Consider the following 25285-nt stretch of genomic DNA (forward strand, 5'->3'; position numbering starts at 1 on the left):
TGCCCCCTGGTGGGCTAGCGACACGACTCGGATGACTCAGACTCGAACCCGCGACGGGGGAGCTCGTCTTGTGCCGGTAGAGGCCTTGCACTGCAGAATCGTCTGCTCAACAGCCCTGCAGAAAAGCACAGCCTGTGTCTTCTCAGCAGACAGCAGGTGCTCTCCTTTCACTGACAGCGAGGGGGGCCGGTGTGGTGACCTCGTGTCTCACACCCCATTAGCGATGCTTCCCTGGGGCCATCGATCTCTCAGTGTGCCGACCAGTCCCCCCCCGCGCAGCCAGGCGTGAGGCGATCGGCTCCAATTACTCCCTGTGCCTGTGCTGGCGCGCGATGCAGTCGTGAGTACAAAAACCTGCATGAGCCCAGCCATTTCTCTCGGCCTGCACCTTTCAATGGTTCTCTTCAGCCGCAGGGATCACGGTTTCTCTGATGCACTTGTCTGCTCATCAGAAGAATCTAACAATTAGGGATCTGGGGTGTTCCTGTTCTGCAGCATAGCCCTGCTTTATACTACCAGCGTTCTGCTGAGCCTCCGTTTACTGGTCTAGCCCTCCGTTCTGCTGGGTTATCGCACCACTAAGCTTTGGCAAGATAAAACCGAATGCCTCAGCACAGTCACCATATAAAAGTGTCTAACCAATCGCTTTTAAGTCGCTCCCAAAATGAAGCCCAGAAACTCATCAGCTGTTAACAGGGACTCATGTTGGGCAGAGCCTGGAGTTCCAGGTTCAGGGGAACATTCTGTCCCGTGTCAAAGTCCTGCCCTGCCCCGTACCTGAAGTGTGCTGCGTCGCAGTGGGGGGTGGCCTGGCCAGGACCCCGCAGAGTCAGCGTCGGCGTGTCCAGTCGATCTCGGCAGAGCCAGAGGAGCGCGCGGGTTTGAGAAGAGAGAGACGCACGCAGTCTTTCCCTTTTTCTTTTTTCCACTATTTTTATTAGGATTGGAAGCAGATGCACAGCAAGGCTGCACTCCCCCCAGCCCCAGCCCCCCCCCCCCCGATGATGCCAATCATCCTCCTCATGATAAGAAGAAGAACAAGAATAAGAAGAAGAAGAATAATAACAATAATAAAAAAATTAGAAACATCTTCAGTATAAAAAAATTCTCTCATGCGAGTACCATTTGTACCACTACACATCCGTAATACATATATTTATATATTCACAAGGCTGAAAAAAATAAAAAATTAAAGGTCATTCTTTTAAAAAAAAGACGACAGTTGGCTATCGACACCGAAGAGGCGTGCTGGCACAAGACGGGGTTTCCCATCATGCACTTCTTCTATATACAAGGGCGGCGGCGCTGCGCAGGTGTAGGCGTGTGCGTGTGGGGACGCGTGCACCGAGCTCCTCCTGGCAGCGCGCCGGGGACTCTCGAGGGCCTAGGGGGCGCTAGCGCTGTACTCGTGTGCGCGGCTGTGTCAGCGAGATGCTGGGTGGAGGGGTTTGTGCTTGAGTGTGGGCGCAGCTCTCCGCACACGCCGGAGGCTGTTGGGAAGGGTTTGGGGGGGGGTGACTGGGGGGGGGGGTTGTCTTTCCTTCATGTGGCGTTTAGCTGCAGTTCGTGAGGTTCAGCACAGCCTGTCTCCAGCGTTCAGGGCTCTTACCTCTGGTACCTGTTCTCTAGTGGCTCAGCAGGCTGGGGGGCAGCTGCAGCAGTCTGTGCAGATGGTACAATTCGTCAGATCTCATGTCCGGTGAGGACAGACATCAACAGGGTGTTTAATAAATGCATAGAGTTCATCTGAGAGAGACGGGCTGACCTTTCACCTTTGACCTTTGATGTTAGCGGAGGAGTGCCTGTATAGTTGAAGAGTAAGGTTGCTGAATGACATATACTGCCGTCTTGTGAAAGCCAAGGCCAACAACATTTGAAATAAGAAACGTTGAAAGTCCCTTGCTGGTTTCTGCGAGCGCGTGGTGTTACTGGAGTGGATTAACGTAGCCGAGCTGTGTGAACGTGCCCGCCCTGCTCGCACAACCCACAGGGTCGTGTGGCCTGCGTTTCTGCACCTTGGCACAATTAATCTTAGTGATTTCGTTGGTGGCTCTAAGGGAACTGCATGCTGCTTTTTTGTTGGGGGAGGGTCTCTTAACATCAAAGGAGCTATAAGATGTTTCACAGGCCTGGAGCGAGGCAGTAAGGGTCCACATCTAAGGAAATAATCACCCCAGGTAAACCAGTGAAGGCTGGAAAACTCCCACATTAGAGCCATCTCCTGTTTCAGCCTGGGAGTTGGGGGGCGCTGGCGTTAAACTGGTGCATCTGCATAAGCGATGAAGAGCGGATTCCGACTGGGATGGTGATTATGAACCTGAGAAATCTCTGCAGACTGGAGATGCACTCCCACAGACTGACTGCAGTATGGCGTGGAGAAATTCTCCTCTCCACTCTCGAAGGAGAAAGATGGCGAGACACCAGTCGTAGTGTGTGTATCGTTTCTATCCCCCCTGGGTGTAAGACTGCTCCTGCGTGCAGCTGCCCCATCAGTACTAAAAGGACAGTTTTGGAGATTAAACCACCTACAACCTGGTTTCTGTTTTCAACGCAAACACCACAGTCCATAACTCGACTTTAAAGCACTTGTGTTGCAGCAGTTGGACTGACAGAGCCGTGCTCGGAGCAGCGGGTGGTCACACAGGCTGGCGGCGTCACAGGCTTGAGGAGGTGGCGTGATTCGGCTCTACCGACTGCTGGACCAGGCCGCCACTGCTCTGCCTCAGTCTCTACGCTACAGGGCCAGAGCACGTGGCGCTGGCTCCCAGAGAAGCTGCAGTTCCCTCTGGTGTCCACCAGGGAGGTGGTCTTCAGCTCCCAGCTCAGAGTCCTCCAGTCCTCACTCCATCCTGTGCTTTCAATTTCCTGACGGCTGCCGGGTCTGGCACTCTCGATAGCCCGGCTGTGGCTGGCGGGGGGGGGTTGGTGGAACAGAACCAGGAAGGCACTACGTCTGACGTAGCCCATTGGAGCCTGGTAGGGGGCGCTAGTTGTGCTTTTCCCCCCCCCCAAAAGAGTGAGGCTGCAGTACAGAAATTAGTGGCCCCGATGGTGGGGCGCCCTCGCTGTTCGAGCAAGTTGTTGGGGTGCAGTCCCCCAGAACACAGCCGCTCACTGCAGCTGGATAGTCTCCACACCCTGCAGCCCCTCCTTTGTGTTGGAGGGTGGAGCTCTCTTAATGCACACGCGTGGCATGTGTTCAGCTCAAGGGGACTCTTTCTGATTAGAAATGACATCGACGAATAATAAAGACACAGGTTTCCATCTCAACCAGCCTTGCTAGCTCTGGGCAGGGGGGGTGCGTCTGTAGACATACGTGTACGAAGAACACACATGCACAGAAGGACTCGAAGAGCCTAGGGCTGCCCGTGCACAAGGGGAGGGTGCGAAAAAGAATCACAGTGCTTGGAGGCGCCATTTCTTCATGCAGAACTTGCACAAGTTTTAAAGGAAACCTTTAAACCAAGGGTGGTGTGCCCCTGAACAGGCAGGCAATCGGACGGACAGACACTAGATCGAAGGGACCTACAGACCAAACACATCCACAGTCAAGTTGAAAAAAAAAGTCAAGAAGATCAAACAATAAAGAAACCAACTGGTAATTAGAATTGCCTTTTACCTATGCTTATTTTTTTTAGAGTACCTTTTGAATAAAATGCCATTTCCGGGGATGGTCGTTTCCTTCATGGCTATTGAGTTAGAGAACGTGCACAGCATGAGCCAGCCGCTCCTCGGACAGGAACAGGAAGTGTGAAAGGGCCTGGCAGCACAGGAGGCTGATGGGTAATGTAGTTTCGGAACCCCCTCGTGTTGCTGTAAGTCTTTCATTGTTTTGGTTTTTTTCCACCTCCATTACTGCATAGCAGAGCCGGAATTTGCATAACTGGGGGGGAGGGGGGTGGAGCGCTGTGCTCCCAGGAAAGCTCACCTGGTGCAGGCGGCAGGACACAAGGCAGCGAGGGGAGAGGAGGGAGAGGAGGGAGAGGAGCCTCTGTGTGGGCACTGCATGCAGCGTTCCTGCCTCTGGCGAGCGTACTCTGCTGACGTGATTTTTTTTGCTTTTCTTGAACCTTTTTCTAAAAAGTTGCGTCTTACGTCGTTGTGGCTGGAAATAGGAGCAGTTAAAAAACGTGTGTCCTCCCTCTGGGCCGTGCGGCCGTGCGGGGGCACTCTAGCTCCCCTCCTCCGCGGAGCGCGTGTCGGACTTGAGCTTGACGAACTCCTTGGCCACCTCGTCGTTGTTGCGCTGCGACAGGATGCGCAGCACGGTCAGGCCCGTCTCGTCCATGTGCACGCGGCGCGCCAGGGGCAGCCAGCAGGCCACGCTGCCCCGCGCCGCCATGTCCTTCAGCTGCAGCACCGCCATGCCCACGGTGCGGTCCTCCCGGGCGAAGCAGTAGTCCTTCACGCACACCTGCAGCTCGTAGCACTCCGGGCCCGACTCGCTGCTCAGGGTGCTGGGGGAGAGCGAGGACACCCTCAGACCTCCTGAGAGCACACAGCGCAACAGCACATCTCCACACTGCACTGACACACACGCGACCACACTCACAACACAGAGACACACACACACGCGACCACACTCACTACACGGAGACACACAAACACACGACCACACTCACAACACGGAGACACACACACGACCACACTCACACACAACCAAACTCACAACACGGAGACACACACACACGCGACCACACTCACAACACGGAGACACACACACACGCGACCACACTCACTACACGGAGACACAGACACACGACCACACACACAACAGGGAGACACAGACACACGACCACACTCACAACACGGAGACACAGACACACGACCACACTCACAACACGGAGACACACACACGACCACACTCACAACACGGAGACACACACACGACCACACTCACAACACGGAGACACACACACGCGACCACACTCACAACACAGAGACACACACACAACACGGAGACACACACACGACCACACTCACAACACAGAGACACACACACGACCACACACACACAACCAAACTCACAACATGGAGACACAGACAGACAACCACACTCACAACACAGAGACACAGACACACAACCACACGGAGACACAGACAGACGACCACACTCACAACACAGAGACACAGACACACAACCACAACCGCAACATGGAGATACAGGCACATAACCACACTCACACACAACCACACTCACAACACAGAGACACACACACGACCACACTCACACACAACCACACTCACAACACGGAGACACAGACACACAACCACACTCACAAAACAGAGACACAGACACACAACCACACTCACAACACGGAGACAGCCTTACTCACATCACACAGACACACAACCTCACTCACACACAACCTCACTCACAGCACACAGAGACACAACCTCACAGCACACAAACACACAACCTCACTCACAGCACACAGAAACAGACACACAACCTCACTCACGACACACACACACAGAACCTGAAACAATCGGACTCACAAGTTGAAGGTCTCGTTATACTTGGGCGCCCAGCTGTTGTTCTTGGACTTGGTGGCGAACTTCCTCTTCCTGTCGCTGAGGTGCGGCCCGACGATGTGCACCTCCACAAACGGGCGGAATATTCCGGAGGTCTGCCAGCGCAGGTCATTGGCTGCAACAACTGTGGGAGTGATCAGCAACACTCAGACCTGCTGCCGGGCGCTCCTGCGGGCTCTGACCACGCCGGCACGCACACAGCTCTGGGGCTCCTCGGTTTCCCCTGTTTTGAGGGGCCAGTCCTTATCGCTCTGATCCTAGATCTACACTGTGCTCCCCATTGGGGCCCCTCTGCACGGCCATCTTCCGTTTTACTGGGGTCTTTTCAGCAGCTGTTTGCTCTCGTTAATCACCAGACACTGGGCTATTCCATTAGACTCCGTGCTGCTCCCAACACCTTCTAGTTTAACTCCTGAATAATCTGCCTGCCCGCACTGGAGTATTCAAGCCCATCGACTCGATGAGGGCCCATTTCCAATATTCACTAAAACATGAACTCAAAGAGACACTGGCACATCCCACAAGACTGAACCCCTAACTCCCAGTCTTCAGATTGATAAGCACCATCACACTGTCCGTCTGTCTCCTGATGTTAACATACAGGGTGCATTCAGGATTCACCCTGTGCCACCTAGACTCCTGCTTCACTGATCAGCGATGCCCAGCTCGCCCAGCTCCTTCAGCTCCTAGCTCAGATGGCTCACCCTGTTGATCTGCAGTGCCTTCATCCTCAGTGAGTCTGGCAAACTGTCTAGACGATAGCCACTCATTCGGCACCTGTGCCACTCCTCCTACAGACACAAACTGTTATCTAGATTCTCGCTCGCTGAGTCCCGCAGGCCTGGAGTCTGTTATGAAAAATCCCTGTCATTCACCCTCTCCTAACAGCCTGGCATCTAGACACAGACCACTCCTCTTGTCTGTCCTTATAGGCTTCACAATCCAACCGGGAAGTTATGTTAATCGCTTCATCAGCCCAGACAGACTCACCCTTCACTGTGATCTTGTGCTCCCCAGTGTTGGGGTGGGTGAAGATCTCCACATGGATCGACACTTCTCCCACAGGGTCGTCCACGCCTGAGCCTAATGAGGGGTGGGGGGTCAGAAGGTCAGAGGCCAAGTCAGAGACAGGTACAGTAGGATATGTTGCTAGAATAGTCTCTCGGCCAATCGGAACACCTCCTTTCAATTAATGCTGTCCACTCAGGGACAGAAAGGGGGCAGTTTCCTTTACTGATCCCTAATATGATTGCGATTGGAATTCGACTGCAGCGTGTCAATATTTCAACGTCTTGAACTCCTATTGGCTGGCGTCTCACCCGGGGCGTGGCTGAGAGGAGGTGTCGTGAACCGTGATTGGCCGGTGACAGAATCATACAGTAGTCATGGCTATGGTTTGGGATCTTTGGAAACCGATATCATAAGATAGAGTGTAACCCAGAAACACAGGAGACAGCAATAATAATAGATTCAATGTATTAATCCATAGACTCCTGAGGTATGTTACAGCTTTCAAAGTAAGGACTGTGGGACTGTGATTGATGTTCCGGCTGCCCAATCCATAGCCTTGATTTATTTCTGTTAGCCAATGGGAGCCTCACTAGGTGCAGAGCGAGGTGGGATGGTAAAAGGAGGAGGGGCTTGGGGGAAGGAGAGTCGAGTTCTGATTGGATGTTGGGGTTGACCTAAAGTTTTCCATAGGTTCACCAAAGCAGGCAAGTTAAAGGCAAAGTTAAAGTCACATGCTCAAACATATTCCAACCTCCCCCCCTTGCCCAGAGCAAGCACAGAGAGCAACAGCCAGCATCCAACATTCACTGCCCGGTCCGGCCCGGCTCAGGTCCAGCAGAACTTCCTCAGGGCTCCTGCTGGAGTGAGAACAAACAGCGCCAAGGACCCGAGAGCTCCTAACTCACAGCTCGACAGTCCCCGAACCCCGACTCACAGCTGGTCTTCCCCAGTAGCTGACGAGAGTCTTGGGGTACGGCAGGCTGCAGGGGGGAGCTGTTGACCCCTGAAGGCTGTAGCTGCAGAGCGAGCCCCCAGGGGTTCAGGTGGCCTGGGCTAGGCCAGACCGGACCGCGGCCCGATGCTGCCGGCTCAGAGGGCCGGGGGGGTACACATGCAGAGGGGCCCAGAACGAGGGCCCGGAGTCAGGCAGCGGCTCAGGCTACCAGGAGGGGGGATGGAGAGGGGCTGGGCAACGTTCGAACCCTGCGGCGACCCCCTGACTCCACGCTGACGAACCCAACACAAGGCCCCCTGCTTCCAGTCTGAGAACCTGCTGCCCGCAGGCCAATAAAAAACAGCTGATGCCCAAAGTACCAACAGCCATTCCCAGACATCGTTAAGAAACTAAAATCCTACATCTCGGAGAGGCCCAACAGGCAATTAATCATTCAGAAACGGACTGACTGACTGAGCTACGGTGTACCACCTATTTAGCTATTTAGCGGTTTTCTATTTCCCTTCTGCAGAAACCATTTTCAGGCCCTGAGCCATCAGCAGTCTCAAATGTTTCCTGTCTGAGTCTGGAGGAAACGAGCTGACTCGGCGTTTGCTGGGTATCTACGAGTCTGGTGGGGTCGATAATCCGCCCCCCCGCCCCCAGCTGGCTGCAGGCAGCGAGACAGCGAGCGGATTTGAAAATGACCCTGACTGCCACAGTCAGCTCTTCCAGCAGGCCCATCTTCTGATTAGGCTCCGGAGAACGGATCAATCAGGGCCGGCAGCTGCAGAGCTCCAGGGTTAGTCCTCCCGCATCCAAAAGGAGCTATTTCGTATCCCCCCCTGAGGCTGAGTGGCCAGCCCCACTGGCTTAGAAGATGCACTGCTGGACTGCTGGTGGAACGTGCAGTTTAATGATATTACACCCAATACATCAGCGCGCAGACGTTAGCTTGCCAGCAGGGGGCAGCATGGCTTGTCACGCTGTGAGGCTGTTTGGCTGAGCTGCAGTCTTGTCCGCTGCCAGGCCGGTAATTAACGGCAGGCTGGACCAGCCTTCCTCCCCTACGCTAATGGACTGAAAAGGGCCAGGACCCTGTGCCAGGGACAGAGAACATGATTTCGTTCAGTGACTCGGCTCCCTTTGATCGATTGTAATTCACCTTAAACGAGCTGTTCACATCGAGCGACTCGGCCATGTTGGCCAGCGGGCCGGCTCTCTGGCCAGAGACCAGCAGGCGGTTCGGCTCCGGCAGGAGAATAAACAGCCGGGATTTTCCAGCCTCGTCCCGGAGGACGCGCTCCGCGAGCAGGCTCCAGACACGACAGCTGCCTCTTCCCAGCAGTCCGCCGTTGTCTTAGTCCGGCTGACGTGACACTAGAAACTGGGTGTCTGCAGGGGCGCTTCTGGCCAGATTCAGTCCACAAGCTTTAACAATTAACCTGCAAGAGGCTGCTTTTAGAAACCCATGTCAAAATTTGAATTTTAAGTAGGTAGCTGGGTCAGCAGCTAATTGAATTTGATTTTGTTTTGGGGGGACACAGTTATCCAGCCAGCCCCAACAATATGACCCTCAGGGTGTGGGTATCTTCAGGAGACATGCGCTGGCGGGTACCTACAGCCTGTCAGGGTGTCCTGTCTTATGGTTCTCTGTTGTTTTAGGGTTCCAACACCCCCATCCCCAAGCTAAAAGAACAGAGCCCCGTACCCAGGGGGAACATGGGCGCCCCCCTCCTGTCAGACTGAGCACACTCCTGCTTTCGCGTCATTCAGACATTCTGCACAGTCCAGGCAACATCACTGTGCTTCCAAGGCCTGGAGAGGAACAGACCCTGAGAGAGCACGCCCTCGGCCAAGTGCAAGGTCCGCGACTCGCACACCCACACACACACGGCTGGCTGTGCGGATGTGTACGGCACACAGGCGCACACGAGCGTGCATCGAGCTCTGTGCGCTGCACAGGGACACAGTGCACAGAGCAGGGTTGTGGATGAGTGTGTGTTCCCCGTGCACTTGTTTGCATGCGTGTGTGTGCGCATGTGTTCGCGTGTATGGTACGTGTGTGTGTGTGCGCTTGTTTGCATGCGTGTGTGTGCATGTGTTCGTGTGTACGGTACGTGCGTGTGTGCGCGCGTGCGCTTGTTTGCATGCGTGTGTGTGCATGTGTTCGTGTGTACAGTATGTGTGTGTGTGCGCGTGCACTTGTGTGCATGCACGTGTGTGCATGTGTTCGAGTGTACAGTACATGTGTGTGCGCATGTTTGCATGTGCGTGTTTTAGTACCAGCCTGCGTGTGTGTGCCTGGCGCTCTGTGTTTGTGTGTCCTCTGCGTGTGTGTGCATGTCCCTCTGTTTGTGTGTCCTCTGCATGTGTGTGCATGTCTCTCTGTGTTTGTGTATCCTGTGCGTGTGTGTGCATGGCGCTCTGTGTTTGTGTGTCCTCTGCGTGTGTGTGCATGGCGCTCTGTGTTTGTGTGTCCTCTGCGTGTGTGTGCATGTCTCTCTGTGTTTGTGTATCCTGTGCGTGTGTGTGCATGGCGCTCTGTGTTTGTGTATCCTGTGTGTGTGTGTGCATGGCGCTCTGTGTTTGTGTGTCCTGTGCGTGTGTGTGCATGGCGCTCTGTGTTTGTGTGTCCTCTGCGTGTGTGTGCATGGCGCTCTGTGTTTGTGTGTCCTCTGCGTGTGTGTGCATGGCGCTCTGTGTTTGTGTGTCCTGTGCTTGTGTGTTTACTGTGTGTGCAGTGGAGTCTCAGGGAGGGTGCTGCTGGGCTGGTGGGGTCTGTGCTCTTGGAAGCCTGTTTTTTTTGGGTGCTTGCACACGTACCCTTTTCGGGGTACACATCCTCGCTAAGTGTGAACCTCACCCCCTTGCCTCCGTGCACTAGCAGGGAGGGGGGATGAGGGAGTGCCGGGAGGAGAGAAGAAAAAGAGGGAGAGAAGAAGGAGAAGTGAGGGAACAGAGCACGCGATGGCACACTTTCACAGCGACATCCTGCTCCACAGCGCAGAACCAGTCAGGACAGGCCTCGGCCTTCCTTTGCTGGGTTTTAACTGGTCTCTGATCACATCATTCGTACAGCTGAGCTCATGTCCCAGAGAGCACACCTGTGCTGTGTATTTCAGCACCGAACAAAACACACCCTGAGCTCATCTGGTCTCTGAAGCAGCAGACTTCAGTTATTGGACCAGGTGCCTGTGGACTAGCTGCCTCTGGACTGATGAAACAGGTCAGTGAGACTGTGCTGAGTCCAGGTCCCAACACAACAGAAAAATCCAGTTTTAAAACTAATGATCTCACATTCAAAATGTGTAGACCTTCACTTATGACTTGAAAACAGTCCTCTGTAGTTTAATCTCAAGACGTTACATCTATGACAAACTACATACAACAGCATAACGTGTCAAAATTACTTCACAGTGATGCAGAGTGGATCAAATACAAATTCGCTGCTATTAACTCTCCAAGAACCTAAATTCATGTAAATTTAATTGTGTTTTGTTCAATATTCCGCCCTTGCAAAGTTTGGTTTGCTAAAAAGAGAAAAAGATGAAAATGATAGGACAGTCTCGATGATTACAGTACTATTACTCAACAAGAGTGATGGGGAGAAACACTTCCTATCACTTCCTAGGCTCTGTGATTCACCTGGGACAGTCCAGCTGACCTGAGACACACCTGGGACAGTCCATCTGGCCCTGAGACACACCTGAGACAGTCCATCTGACCTGAGACACACCTGGGACTGTCCATCTGACCTGAGACACACCTGGGACAGTCCAGAGTGACCTGAGACACACCTGGGACAGTCCATCTGACCCTGAGACACACCTGGGACAGTCCATCTGACCTGAGACACACCTGGGACAGTCCAGCTGACCCTGAGACACACCTGGGACAGTCCATCTGACCTGAGACACACCTGGGACAGTCCATCTGACCCTGAGACACACCTGGGACAGTCCATCTGACCTGAGACACACCTGGGACAGTCCATCTGACCTGAGACACACCTGGGACAGTTCATCTGGCCCTGAGACACACCTGGAACAGTCCATCTGACCTGAGACACACCTGGGACAGTCCATCTGACCTGAGACACACCTGGGACAGTCCAGCTGACCCTGAGACACACCTGGGACAGTCCAGCTGACCCTGAGACACATCTGGGACAGTCCATCTGACCTGAGACACACCTGAGACAGTCCATCTGACCCTGAGACACACCTGGGACAGTCCATCTGACCTGAGACACACCTGGGACAGTCCATCTGGCCCTGAGACACACCTGGGACAGTCCATCTGACCTGAGACACACATGGGACAGTCCAGCTGACCCTGAGACACACCTGGGACAGTCCATCTGACCTGAGAAACACCTGGGACAGTCCAGCTGACCCTGAGACACACCTGGGACAGTCCATCTGACCTGAGACACACCTGGGACAGTCCATCTGGCCTGAGACACACCTGGGACAGTCCATCTGGCCCTGAGACACACCTGGGACAGTCCATCTGGCCCTGAGACACACCTGAGACAGTCCATCTGACCTGAGACACACCTGGGACTGTCCATCTGACCTGAGACACACCTGGGACAGTCCAGAGTGACCTGAGACACACCTGGGACAGTCCAGCTGACCCTGAGACACACCTGGGACAGTCCATCTGACCCTGAGACACACCTGGGACAGTCCATCTGACCTGAGACACACCTGGGACAGTCCATCTGACCCTGAGACACACCTGGGACAGTCCATCTGACCTGAGACACACCTGGGACAGTCCATCTGACCTGAGACACACCTGGGACAGTCCATCTGGCCCTGAGACACACCTGGAACAGTCCATCTGACCTGAGACACACCTGGGACAGTCCAGCTGACCCTGAGACACATCTGGGACAGTCCATCTGACCTGAGACACACCTGAGACAGTCCATCTGGCCCTGAGACACACATGGGACAGTCCAGCTGACCCTGAGACACACCTGGGACAGTCCATCTGACCTGAGAAACACCTGGGACAGTCCAGCTGACCCTGAGACACACCTGGGACAGTCCATCTGACCTGAGACACACCTGGGACAGTCCATCTGACCTGAGACACACCTGGGACAGTCCAGCTGACCTGAGACACACCTGAGACCCTGAAGGGAACCTACAGTCTGTCTCTTACAAATCACAGCTCTGACACAGAAGCGTCAGCCTGCCAGAGACAGCAGCTCACAGAGAGGGGGTCAGGCTCACCCTGTGCGTTCTGGGACTGGACGAAGGTCTTGATGAGCGTGTCGGTGGCCTGTGTGTAGAGGGACAGGGCGTAACGCAGGGACTGCAGGTCAGGGCTCTTCTCCAGGAACGTCTTCTTCAGCCCCACGCCTCCTGCGTGGAAGTATTGCTGCAGACAAAGAGCAGAGCAGACGAGTGCTGGAAGCCCTGCTAATTTCACTGCCTTTTCTCTCGCCAACAAAAAGGACACAACAGCTGCAGCAAAGTCCCGCAGGTGTTTCGCTGTGAGGCTGTCAGCTGGTCACATTTCAGGTGGTGTGTCATGAATGGATTCAGCTGGTGGAGAACTGCCAGTGTGCCTGTCACTGTCAATCACTGTTAGTGCATCACTGTAAGTGTGCAAGTCACTGTAAGTCACTGTAAGTGTGCAAGTCATTGTAAGTCACTGTCAGTGTGCCAGTCACTGCCAGTCACTGTAAGTCACTGTTAGACACTATCAGTGTGCCAGTCACTGTTAGGTAGTGTGTCAGTCACTGTAACCCACTGTTAGTCAGTGTGTCCTGTCACTGTAATCCACTGTTAGTCAGTGTGTCCTGTCACTGTAATTTACTGTTAGTCAGTGTATCAGTCACTGTTAGTGTGCCAGTCACTGTAAGTCACTGTTAGACACTATCAGTGTGCCAGTCACTGTTAGGTAGTGTGTCAGTCACTGTAATCCACTGTTAGTCAGTGTGTCCTGTCACTGTAATCCACTGTTAGTCAGTTTGCCAGTCATTGTAATTTACTGTTAGTCAGTGTATCAGTCACTTAGTGTTCCAGTTAGTGTTCCAGTTATTGTAATTCACTGTTAATCAGTGTGTCACTGTCAGTCACTGTCAGTCACTGACTGTTAGTAAGAGTGCCAGCGTGCCAGTCCTTCTGTCTCTCAGGTGTTGTGCTCATACCTTGATGGTGTCCAGCGCCAGCTCCACCACAGCACATTGCTTCGGAGAGAGAGACTTGGGCTCTTCCCGCACCATGTGGTCCTGAGAGAGAGAGAACATCTCTTTAGCATTTCTCACGCCGGGCAATATCGTGCTTCTATATTCATGGGAAAGAAACCAGTCTCCTGTACCTTAAGCTTGGACAGCTGACCCAGCTCCTTGGCGGCGTTAAAGATCAGCTGTGTGCCCTGGAGAGAGAGGTGAGCAGAGTGAAGGACTGTGATGCTGGGGCAGTGTGCTGCTCGGACTGGCACACAGACTGCATGCCACACAGCGCCACCAGGAGGTGACACTGGGAGAGTCGAGAGAAAGACACACACCCGGGCACTCACCTACACGTAGGCACAATCACACACAATCACCCTCAAAATCACATACACACACTCACCCACACTTAGGCACAATCACACACAACACTAACCCACAAGTGAGCACAATCACACACACTCTCCCACACTTAGGCACAATCACACACAACACTAACCCACAAATAAGCACAATCACACACAATCACACACAAGGGCACTCACCCACACAATCACACATGTAGGCACACAAGGTTGTGCTTCCATTCTTGTACACATTGCCCACTGACTCTCATTTTATGTTTAATTACTAGTCTACACAGCAGGGTTCAAGTACAAAGAAGAACGTGCTTCTAAAGTCAGTGTTTCGTTTTTTAAAAATGTCACGTGTCTTTGAGGTCCTGTTACTGTGTTTAGACAGACTCATCATGCATGCCATACATGCATACACATGCACTCACACACATGTTCACACATACTCATACACACATTCACACTCACACAGGTTCACACATATGCACTCACACACATGCACACACACATATACATATACACAGATATACAATCACACACACACGCGTTCACACACACATTCACACATACACAATCACACACACACACGTTCACACATACGCACACATGCATGCACACACGTACAAATGCACAAGTAAGCATGCACAGCACGCACACAGTCACACGTGCACAGTTACTCGCCCATCTCTCTCCCACAGCCCCTCCACACACACAGAGACAGACCACCAGCTAACCCGCACACAGGGCGTGCATACAGGCACACAGCAGCAGGGGGCGCTGCGAACAGGAGAGGTTACAGAGGTCGGACGACAGCGTGGGCACACAGACGGGACACAGAGCTGGAGGAGCAGCTGACCGGGGCGCCTGACAGTGGGTCCGATGGGATGGTGGGATTCAGGGATATATCACCTCATCAGGAGCCCTGCGCACACTGGCGAATCTCTACATGTCAATCGGTACGAAATCCTGAATCAACACGAGCAATATCTGCACGGGAAGCAAGGTCTTGATGCTGTTTGCATCTCAGGGGCAAATCTACAGTCAGTCAGGGTGGCCGACGGGCTCTGAGGACGGTCACTGAGTACTGCTGTCCCAGCCCAGACGGGACTGACAGAAAGGACTGGTGTCTCTGCCATTGATGCCCTGACTCCTGGGCTTGATGTCAAGCTAAGTGACAGAGGTGGGGCGGGGCAGTTAGCAGAGAGAATCAGAATCAGACATCTGTCAGTCTCTCCCACCCTCACAGCAAGCAAGCTAGCAGTGTTCTTCTCATGTTTTACATCAGTTAATTACATACAGTGGCCAACTGTGTCCACCAGAATTCACCCAAAGGCAAGAGTAACAGAAGACAGAGAAGAAAAGGAGGGACACAGAGAGAAAGGCAGATGGGGGGGGCGACAGGACACATTGAGCTACAATGTGAATTCTTACATCGCTGTGACACGCAAGCTTCACTCTGCCCTGCAAAGAGAGGACAATTAATGACATCACGGAGAGTCGGCGAGCCCCGCCTCCAAGCCCTGATTGGCTGTCTGGGATCTGGCTGCCTGCTGCTTCGCCACCTGTCCTCTGAGCTCCCGCAGCCAGCTGGCACCGTGCTTTTCCACTGCGAGCCTGCTCGACCAATCAGCGCTGCCCACCGCGGGTGTATCACACCTCACCGGGGGTTTTTTTTTAATGGAAGTGCAAATGAAATATTTTACAGAACGGCGAAGAAACCCTCAAAATGCTTGCAGAGCAGCGGCTTACAATATCCCTCTGAGAAAGAAGAGATGCACTTCACTGCTTCTCTGTGCAGTTTCCTCATTACAGTCAAAGCAAAGTGAACGCTGGGAAAATGAGGCTGTTGCTCTTCTGGAAGGACAGGGGCTCTGTTAACCCTCCAAACACAACAGATCCTTTCTGCAGAGCCTGTCGGTCCGTCAGACAGGAGGTCAGACACCCAGACGCCCTGTCCGCTCGCTCATCAGTGCCCAAAGCACAGCGTCGGCCTGAGACCACTGGGATGGCTGGACATGCTGCAAAGCAAGACGGCCCTCCCCCAGAGACATTCCCAACAGAGCAGAAACCAAACCATATCGTTATCTTAGCTGACATTTCCAAACCTGTGTTGTAAACCAGTGCCTTAGCGAAATGCAAAACATCTCAATACGCCGGTCTTTCAAGTGGAATGCAAAAAAAAGACACTGGAATTCATCAGCAGGGAAATGTAAAGACCTTTAGCAGAGTGAGTAGTGGCGCCTTATTTACCCTCTGTAGAGAGACCAAGGGGTGTGAACCCCTTTTCACCCTCTGTAGAGAGATCAGAGGGTGTGGACCCCCTTTTGACCCTCTGTAGAGAGATCAGGGGGTGTGGACCCCCCTTTTAACCCTCTGTAGAGACACCAGGGGGTGTGGACCCCCCTTTTGACCCTCTGTAGAGAGACCAGGGGGTGTAAACCCCCATGTGACCCTGTCACAATACCCTGGCAACGCTCTCCCGGATGGGCGAGGAGGGAGCAGGGGGACAGGAGAGGGGGGGTTCCTCACACTGAACCCCAACGCCGCAGTGCTGATCACCGCAGCGGTGAACCAGGTGAGCACACAATGCAGAGAACGACACCACGGGGACAGACCGGGAGAGAGAGAGCGCCCCCTTCAGGGCGAGCGCGAGAAACAGAGAGCGGAGAGGGAGAGGGGGGGCCGACTGGCTGGAGCAGTCAGGAATGCACCATGCAGCTGGGGGGAGGGGGCAGGTTCCCCCCCCCCAGAGAGAGGGAACGAGGCGGAGGGAGAGAGAGATGAGGGGGGTGGGTGGGGGAAGAAGCAGGGATGAGTGGACTGGGAGAGGAGGACAGCAGAGGAGAGGGGATGAGAGGAGGTTTAACTGGCGAGGGGGGTGGGCTGGGGCATTTGCAGAGAGGGGGGTATTGGCAGCCACACACAACAAGGACTGACCGACTGCACCGAGGCACTGCGGACAGACAGACAGACACACAGAGTGCCGTACTTACAATCATCTGTGGAGTGCGGGCAGAGGCAGCGAGATGTGACAACCAGAGAGAAGGGTCAGTGACACAGCAAAGAGCCCCAGATCAGCCGCAGGCGGGGGAGGGGGGAGAGGGGGCGCGGCCGGCCCGTCTCCCCACCCCTCGCTGCTGGCGCCCTGTCGCTGCTCCAGCCGGCCCCTCCTTAGAGCCCCTTCTCCACGCCGCGCAGTGAGCCCCCAAGACTCACTGTCCGGCTGCCCGTCTGGCTCTAAAGGGGGACGGCTATAAAGGCCGAGCCCCGTGTCCGGCCCCCCTGACCACACTTTCGCCCCCCTTGCTGGTCACCGTCTGCCACGCCCCTCCGGTCTTCCTCCGACCCCCCTCACACCCCCAGCACAACCGGTCTGTCCCTGCCCTGCGGCCCACTGCTTCTCTACACTCTATGGAGCGCCCGATGTAGAAATCCAGCCACCAGGGCGGCGCTGTTGCGAGGCAAGCCAAAGAACCCCAAGCCAACATCTCACCCATCCACCCCTGGAAGTTCCTGCCCAGTATAGTGCCAACTCCTGGAAATCCTGGTTTCCCCTCGGCTAATAGGTAAGATCTGAATTAAACCCCTGTCCCCTGTAAGAAAACTACCCTCCAACCCGAGCCTTTCCCCAGGGACCTGGTATTTGGAATGAGCCTGTTATTATCCAGCAACTATTCCAGCTTTCTGACATTGTGATCTATAACAGAGACTCTTAATTGCAGACTTCCCCTCAATTTCTCAGCATCTGAACGTACTGTGGTGGCTGCTAACTGTCTCATCATTATGTAGGTCTCTTTCCTTTACCATTGAACCGGCGGAGGAACACCGTAGCATTGCTGTAAGGGATGGTGACGCGGCAGCAGTGACCAGAGGAAGAGGGATACGAGAGTGTGAAAGCATGCCGGGACACCTTGAGGCTGAGGAGCATTCTCCGACAGGAAGCCTGAGCAGGAATTCACATATCACTTCCTTGCAGTTTTTTGAAGCCCAAAATCAGGGAGAGATATGGGGCTCTTTTAAAAAAAAAAAAAAGAACAGAAATAAAAAGTAAAATAAATACCAGGGTGGTTTCTAATCCAGCTGTCACAGGTATAGCCTGGGATATTAAGTTGCAGTTCTCTCTTTTTCAACATTATTTTTAGGATTAAACTCCTGCGGCCAAACTAATGTATTGATCGTCTGTCTGCTACACCAGTGTGACTGCTGGACTGGAAGACAGCCTGTAGCTGGGGACACAATGACATGATGCGCTTCCTGTAAGGTGTGAGGGGAGGAATCGATCTGATGGTGCACACTTGAAGGGAAGGGGTCTCTCTGTACAATCTGAGGACTCTCGTCAGTGTGGGGGGTTCTGGGGGGGGTTCAGAACTTGTTGGCTCATGAGTTTCCCCATCCGCTCCCCTGAAGCTTCAGTTGTGCAATCTCAGGAGCGTGTGAGACGTCTGGCTTTTTCGCTGTGGGTGTTTGAATCTTCTGGATTACTTTTGCATCGTTCAGAACTCAGAAAACAGGGGATTTAAAAGAACAACGGAGAGAAAAAGTATTTAGAAGAGGTCTCCAGCTGGCAGATCCCGGAGAGGATCAGACTCGCTGCACAGCGGGAGTCTGGTCTGGTTCCACCTGACTGCACTCCAGGCTCGGGTTCGGACACTGCCCGTCCTGCGAGCGAGGTGCAGGTGCTCTCTCCAGATCTCCCCCCCGGACCCATGCACAGCCTGGGCAGTGCGCACGTGGTGGGGGCAGAGAGGCCCTGCTCAGGCCGGCTCTCTCTGAGTGGGCCTGACACAGAGAGCCGAACATGAGTGTGAGTGCTCACTGCCAGGGTCAGAGTGCGCCACGCAACCACAGTCCCTCTGCCGGGGGGGGCCAATCGCCTGCGGAGGATGTGTGGAGGACTGTTACGTGCAACACTGACTCTGCAAACTATGACTCTGTCAGGACTGCAGCCGGGTCAAGCTCCAGCCTTGCAGAACCTTGATCTTGAGGATTGCTAAGCCAAAGAAAGACCCTGCAACTCAAAACTGGCAACCCACTAAAGCTAAGCAGGTGTGAGCCTGGTCAGTCCCTGGATGGGAGACCTCCTGGGAAAAACTAAGGTTGCTGCTGGGCCAGCAGGGGGCGCTCACCCTGCGGTCCATGTGGGTCCTAATGCCCAAGTATAGTGATGGGGACACTACTGTAAACAGGAGCTGTCCTTCAGATGAGACGTAAAACCGAGGTCCTGACTCTCTGTGGTCATTAAAAATCCCAGGGTGTCTCGAAAAGAGTAGGGGTGTAACCCCGGTGTCCTGGCTGAATTTCCCATTGGCCTTTACCAATCATGGCCTCCTAATAATCCCGTATGAATCTATAAATTGGCTACATCATTCTGCCCTCCTCCCCACTGAGAGCTGGTGTGTGGTGGGCGTTCTGGCCGTCGCATCATCCAGGTGGGGCTGCACATTGGTGGTGGTGGAGGGGAGACCCCATTACCTGTAAAGCGCTTTGAGTGGAGTGTCCAGAAAAGCGCTATATAAGTGTAAGCAATTATTATTATTATTATTATTACTGTATGCCACATTCACAGCTTTGCAGGCATGCAGCTTTTTCCACAGGAAGATGCCTGTTCTTCACTTAAACAAGCCCTCTCTGGGAACACCTGAAAACCTGCTGCTCCAGCCCCCTGTGAACACCTAGCGGGTCAGGTCGAGTCCAGGCAGGGGCTAGAGTTAGTGTTAGGAGTGGGGCTGACCCTGAGTGGCCAGGTCAGGCGGGGTTTCTAAGGGGATCTGTGTGGGCTTGTCTGTGCTCACCGTCTGGTCTGTGAGGGGCGGCAGTACGATGGTCTTCTCCATGGTGTTCATCACCAGCTTCCACAGCTCCTTCAGCACACGTTTCAGCACAGTCTTCTCGCAGATCTTGGCAAACAGGGTCAGGCTGAGGGAGGCAGAGGAGAGACAGGAAAGAGGGGGGAGACAGCAGATTGAAACCCCGCCTACAAAACTCACACTGGCCTTGCACTCTCCGTGCTACAGCAAATGGGATCATCTTTAGTCGTCTCAACTCCCTCTGCAGGACTGTAACCTGTAACCTCTCGGGCCCTGAGTGTGTGTCTGTGTACGCGCAGTCTGCCCTCACTTGCTGTCCAGGAAGTCCATGATGGGCTGCAGCACGTTGTCGGCGTCCTGGGCCACACTGCTGCAGGCGCTGGCCGGCACGTTGCCCGTACCCTTCACCTGGCTCAGGATATCGCCCATCTGCTTCACGCACTCCTCGATGTGGGGCTGGAAACTGGGATGGGGATGCAGAGCAGGAAGAGGGAGTGAGCAGGAGGAGCTGGAGAGAGCGCCGGCCTTGCGATCACTGTCCCTCGTCCCTCACCTGGTGGCGAAGACCCTGCTCAGGTCGTCCAACACGTTGTTGAGCTTCACCTGCAGCTCCTTCAGGATGTCGCTGGCCTCCACGTTCAGCTGCAACACAGATGCACAGAGGCCTTCAGAGACGGGCAGCCAGGAGGCATGACTATGCAGAGGGCAGGCCTGGCCAAGTCCAGTTCGGCACAGTATAGTCCAGCTTAGCCAAGCACAGCTTGGTGCAGCATAGTCCAGCATAGTCCAGCCAAACCCAGCCTGGCCCAGCTTGGCCCAGCTTGGCCCAGCACAGTGCAGCCCAGCCCAGCACAGACCAGCCCAGTCCAGCCCAGCCTGGCCCAGCCCAGTACAGTCCAGTACAGTCCAATGCAACGAGCAGGTCTGGCCCAGCCCAGCTCGGCCCAGCACAGTCCAGCCCAGCCCAGCACAGTCCAGCCCAGCTAAGCACAGCTTGGTGCATCATAGTCCAACCCAGCCCAAACTGGCCCAGCTAAGCTCAGACCAGCACAGTCCAACCTACCTGGGTCAAGCACAGCCCAGCCCAGCTCAGCTCAGCTCAGCCCAGCCCAGCCCAGCCCAGTCCAATCTGGCCCAGCCCAACCCAGCCCAGCCCAGCCCCGAGCGACTCTCACGTCTTTGCCTCCCATGGCCTCGAACATCTTCTCCAGCTGGACGCGCAGCTGCTGGATGTTGTTGATGAGGATGCAGGGCTGCGGAGACACAAGACGGCAAGCGGCCGTTACACCGCGCGGCTCGGACTCGCCGCCTCGCCAAGCGCCGGTGTCGCCGGGGGACCGGGGCGCCACGAGAGTGACACTCACCACCTTCTCCTTCGAGCAGTAGCTGGCGAAGTCCTTGGCGATGATGTCAGCATAGGAGAGCAGCACGTTGCTGATGGTCTGAGGGAGAGAACGGGGAGAAATAATCAGAAACAAACACCCAGGCATTTAGAAAGCATGGAGAGATACTGAGGTCCAGAAGGAACCAGGGGATGAACTGAGGCTTGACACTGTTTGACACCGCAACAAGAAACTGTGCATTGTGGGTAAAAGGATGAGTGACGCATCTGACTAGGCCACACAGTGGGCGCGAGGGGTCACACGGCGCCTCACCTTGGCGAATCGCCTCATGTAGTGCCCCACAATCTGGGGGTCCGGACACTCCAGCTTCTTAATGATCTCGAAGCTCTGGTTGAGCTGGGAGAAGACATCCACCACCGAGCAGGAGAACAGGGCGTGCTCCGAGGTCTGCTGGAACTGAAGGAGAAGGAAAGTGAAGTGAGTGGGGAGCAGGACAGGGGAGTGGGGACAGCAGGGAGGGAGAGAGGAGAGAGAGAGGGAGGCAGGAAAGAGAGGTGTGGGGGGGTCTGCTTTACCCCATCCTTCTTGTCCCGCTCCAGCGCCCCGTGCAGGAAGTCCCGCGAGACTTCCTCGTTCTCATCCAGCCACTGGATCACAAACGGCTCGAACCACCTGTGAACAGGAGAGCATGATGGGATAGGATGGGGAGCCGGCCAATGGCACGGCTGGCAGATCAAACCTAGGTGAGGAGTGGCCACCGCAGCCCAGTGAAAAGCCCATCCTACTCCCCAGGCAGTGGCGGCTCCTGTCCGCCAGCAGGGGGCGGTACTCACGTGGGGTACTCGGGCACGCGGCTCTTGAAGAAGGGCAGGTCCTTGACGTACTCGTTGTACAGCCACTTCACCTTGAAGTGCAGGTTCATGTAGTCTGCGCTCTTGCACAGGCGGTTCTTGTCGTGCTCTGAGATGGGAAGAGGCAGACACACACACGCGCACACATACACGCACACGCACACGCACACACAGACACAGACACAGACACAGACACAGACACAGACACAGACACAGACACGCACACGCACACGCACACGCACACGCACACATACATACATACACACGCGCACACACGCATGCACACACACGCACACACACGCACACACACGCACACACACGCACACACACGCACACACACACACGCACACACACACACACACAGCCTGGTGAGCAACATCAGCAGAAACCTGATCTCCAATCTGAAGCTACCAGTTTAAACCACTGGCTAACAGACTATCATCCAAGACCTGGATACTAAATAAAACTCCGACTGGCCTTCCCTTCGCAAATCCTAGAAACCCTCCATCCCTGGTGGCCATTTTCCACTGTGTGGATGTAAGACCTCCAGCAAACAGGAAGCCAGCATACAGCACTGTCGTGGGAATTTTGGGATTGGATACTGGTGTCAATGTGGAGCCAAACTGGAGCCAAACTGGCTACAACTACACCAAAAGAACCGACTCATCTGGTGAGAGGCAGAACAAACCCAAACCCCCTAGTGGCAGGGCAGGAGAACTCCACTCACCCTCCATGGCGTATTTCATGTCCTGAGCGAACAGGTTCCACATGACCTCAGCGCTGATCTTCCCCACGTTGAGCTCCTGGGGGAACCTGCAGAACAGAGGGCGTTCCAGCTGAGCACAGGGACTGGGAAGATTCTCACTTACTGGTGTGAGTGGTTTTCAAACGCCATGACCATTGCATCCACAAGCAGCACACCATCTGTGACCTGGAGTTTCATCAGCTATATAGTCTCCATCATTATTGATTCTGGCAAGTACGTTCACGAGAGTATAGTGATCTTACACTGCGGAGCAGCCATACTGCATAATGAATAAAGAAAAACCTACAGGCCATGGCAAAGATGCCAGGGGTTAACTCACTGGTTGAGGCAGGGAGTGTAGGAATTCTTGTCCTCCTCGATGATGGACACGATGAGCGTGATGAGTTTGGACCAGAAGTCCAGGTTTTTGATGCTGGGCCCCTGTTCCTCTGGGGGCAACTCCCCTTTCTTCGACTGTCGGGAGAACGGGCAAGGGACAGAGTCACCCACAGACTGTGCCTGGGCACAGAGCGCAGAGCACGTGGCACAGCCAGAGTACAGGGGCAAAGCAGGGGTGAGACACGGTACACCGAAGCACAGCCACAGAGAGAGGGAGGAGAGAGAGGACAGAGAGAAGAGAAGACAACCCACCAACCACCAATTTGAATCTGGCTCCAAATATTTGAAAGTGGAATCCAACCCATTGCCCTATGCAGCAGTGAGGTGTGGGGTCCCCTCACAGACCAGGAGTACACTCAATGGGACAAACACCCCACAGAAACTCTGCACATGGAGATCTGTAGAAATATCCTCCGTGTGCAGAGAAAAACACCTAACAACGGGAGCAGGACCGAATTAGGCCAATACCCACTATTAATAAACATACAGAAAAGAGAAATTAAGTATTGGCTACACCTAAAAAACAGCAACCAAAACTCCTACCACCACAAGGCCCTGCTGAGCCAAGATTTGAGCCCAACAAAGAGCCCCCTGAGCCAGCTGGTCCTGAGGCTCACTGACCTGAGCCACACCGACACCAGCCAGCCTCAGGACAGCAGTGCTAGAGCATCACAACTCAGACCCAAGCACATCACAGCACAGATCAAACAGCAATATCTCACACACTGGGACACACACACACAAACACAACAAACTGGAATACCACAGAATCCTAAATAGACAAAACACAATGGCCAAATATTTGAACAACATAAGTAACAGCAAAAAGAAACAGATCCTGACGAAGTACAGGCTCAGTGACCACAGCCTGGCCATAGAAACTGGGCGACACAGGCAGACCTGGCTGCCCAGAGAGGACAGGCTGTGCTCCCACTGCCAGCGGGGAGAAATAGAGACAGAGGTGCACTTCCTACTGCACTGTGACAGATATTCTGGTATTAGAGAAACATTCTTCCCTAAATTTACAAATCTAATTCCAGAATTCCCACACCTGTCAGAATCAGAACAGCTCCCAATCCTACTGGGAGTAGGAGGAGGGAACTCAGTTGAACTGGCAGCCCAGTATGTGATCTCTTGTCACACCCTGAGGAACAGTGAGCCTGTCTCCCAATAATGCTCCATATGTTTATATGTAAATATCTTATGATTGTGTCTGCATTGAAAATGTCTAATTGTCTGTAGATTTTTGTTTTATGTTAATTATATTTGTTTTGCTTTGGTAACACTGATTGTACTCATTGGTCATGCCAATAAAGCACCTTGAATTGAATTGAGAGAAAGGGAAGAGAGAGGAGTGAGAGAAGAGAGGGAGGGGAGAAAGGGAGGAGAGTGGAGAAATAGGGAAGAGAAAGAGGAGGGAGAGAGAGGAGGGAGAGGGAGGAGAGAGACAGAGGGAGAAAGGGAGGAGAGAGGAGTGAGAGAAGAGATGGAGGGGAGAAAGGGAGGAGAGTGGAGAAATAGGGAGGAGAGAGAGGAGAGAGAGTTAGGAGGGAGAGGGAGGAGAGAGAGGAGAGAGAGAAGACAGGGAGGGGAGAAAGGGAGGAGAGTGGAGAAATAGGGAGGAGAGAGAGGAGGGAGATGGAGGGAGAAAGAGAGAGGAGAGAGATGGAGGGAGAAAGAGAGGACAGAGATGGAGAGAGGAGAGAGGGAGGAGAAAGATGGAGAGAGAGGAGAGAGAGGGAGGAAAGAGACGGAGGCTCACCGGGTCGCTCTGGTACTCCCGGCTGTACAGCTCGTGACAGTTGTTGAAGATGTACTCATACGTGGAGTTCAGGCAGGCCTTGACACAGTCCTTCACCACCTGGCTGGCCCGGGGCGGGCTCTGCAACTCCTGGACCTGGGGCACGGAGAGGGAAAACTGTGAGAAAGGAGAGAATGGAGAGGAAGAGAGGAGGAGTGGAGAGGACTGGGGAGGAGAGGCTTACCTTCATTCTGAAGAAGGTGATGCTGGTGAGCAGGTCCACAGTGGACTTCAGATCCTGCAGCCTCTCTGGACTGCTGGCGGGGAAGTTGTTCTGTGCAAACAGACAGACAGGGGGACAGACATGGGT

At 54.1% G+C, this 25285-nt stretch overlaps 1 protein-coding gene across 4 annotated transcripts in view; it reads right to left on the reverse strand.

Annotated features, from left to right (window-relative positions):
* Nucleotides 1-913: 913 nt before the first annotated feature.
* Nucleotides 914-25285, reverse strand: part of unc13a (unc-13 homolog A (C. elegans)) — a 54863-nt gene continuing 30491 nt past the window's right edge. For 2 of the 4 annotated variants that reach the window (XM_088622323.1, XM_088622321.1), the window contains 19 exons: nucleotides 25160-25249; nucleotides 24937-25071; nucleotides 23116-23249; nucleotides 22758-22843; nucleotides 22013-22139; nucleotides 21755-21851; nucleotides 21492-21635; nucleotides 21201-21278; nucleotides 21012-21089; nucleotides 20390-20478; nucleotides 20147-20299; nucleotides 19822-19945; nucleotides 13823-13879; nucleotides 13653-13733; nucleotides 12730-12877; nucleotides 10307-10363; nucleotides 6526-6618; nucleotides 5500-5659; nucleotides 914-4457 (listed from right to left, as the gene is read on the reverse strand). In XM_088622323.1, coding sequence (XP_088478449.1) covers nucleotides 4172-4457; nucleotides 5500-5659; nucleotides 6526-6618; nucleotides 10307-10363; nucleotides 12730-12877; nucleotides 13653-13733; nucleotides 13823-13879; nucleotides 19822-19945; nucleotides 20147-20299; nucleotides 20390-20478; nucleotides 21012-21089; nucleotides 21201-21278; nucleotides 21492-21635; nucleotides 21755-21851; nucleotides 22013-22139; nucleotides 22758-22843; nucleotides 23116-23249; nucleotides 24937-25071; nucleotides 25160-25249 — 2217 coding nt within the window. In that variant the 3' untranslated portion in view covers nucleotides 914-4171. Of the gene's footprint in view, nucleotides 4458-5499; nucleotides 5660-6525; nucleotides 6619-10306; nucleotides 10364-12729; nucleotides 12878-13652; nucleotides 13734-13822; nucleotides 13880-15460; nucleotides 15491-19821; nucleotides 19946-20146; nucleotides 20300-20389; nucleotides 20479-21011; nucleotides 21090-21200; nucleotides 21279-21491; nucleotides 21636-21754; nucleotides 21852-22012; nucleotides 22140-22757; nucleotides 22844-23115; nucleotides 23250-24936; nucleotides 25072-25159; nucleotides 25250-25285 lie in introns of all 4 variants that reach the window. The other 2 variants (XM_088622320.1, XM_088622322.1) reach the window with 2 other exon arrangements.

Source organism: Lepisosteus platostomus, chromosome 27, assembly GCF_059453375.1.
Source record: "Lepisosteus platostomus isolate fLepPlt1 chromosome 27, fLepPlt1.hap1, whole genome shotgun sequence".
NCBI classification, from domain to species: domain Eukaryota; kingdom Metazoa; phylum Chordata; class Actinopteri; order Semionotiformes; family Lepisosteidae; genus Lepisosteus; species Lepisosteus platostomus.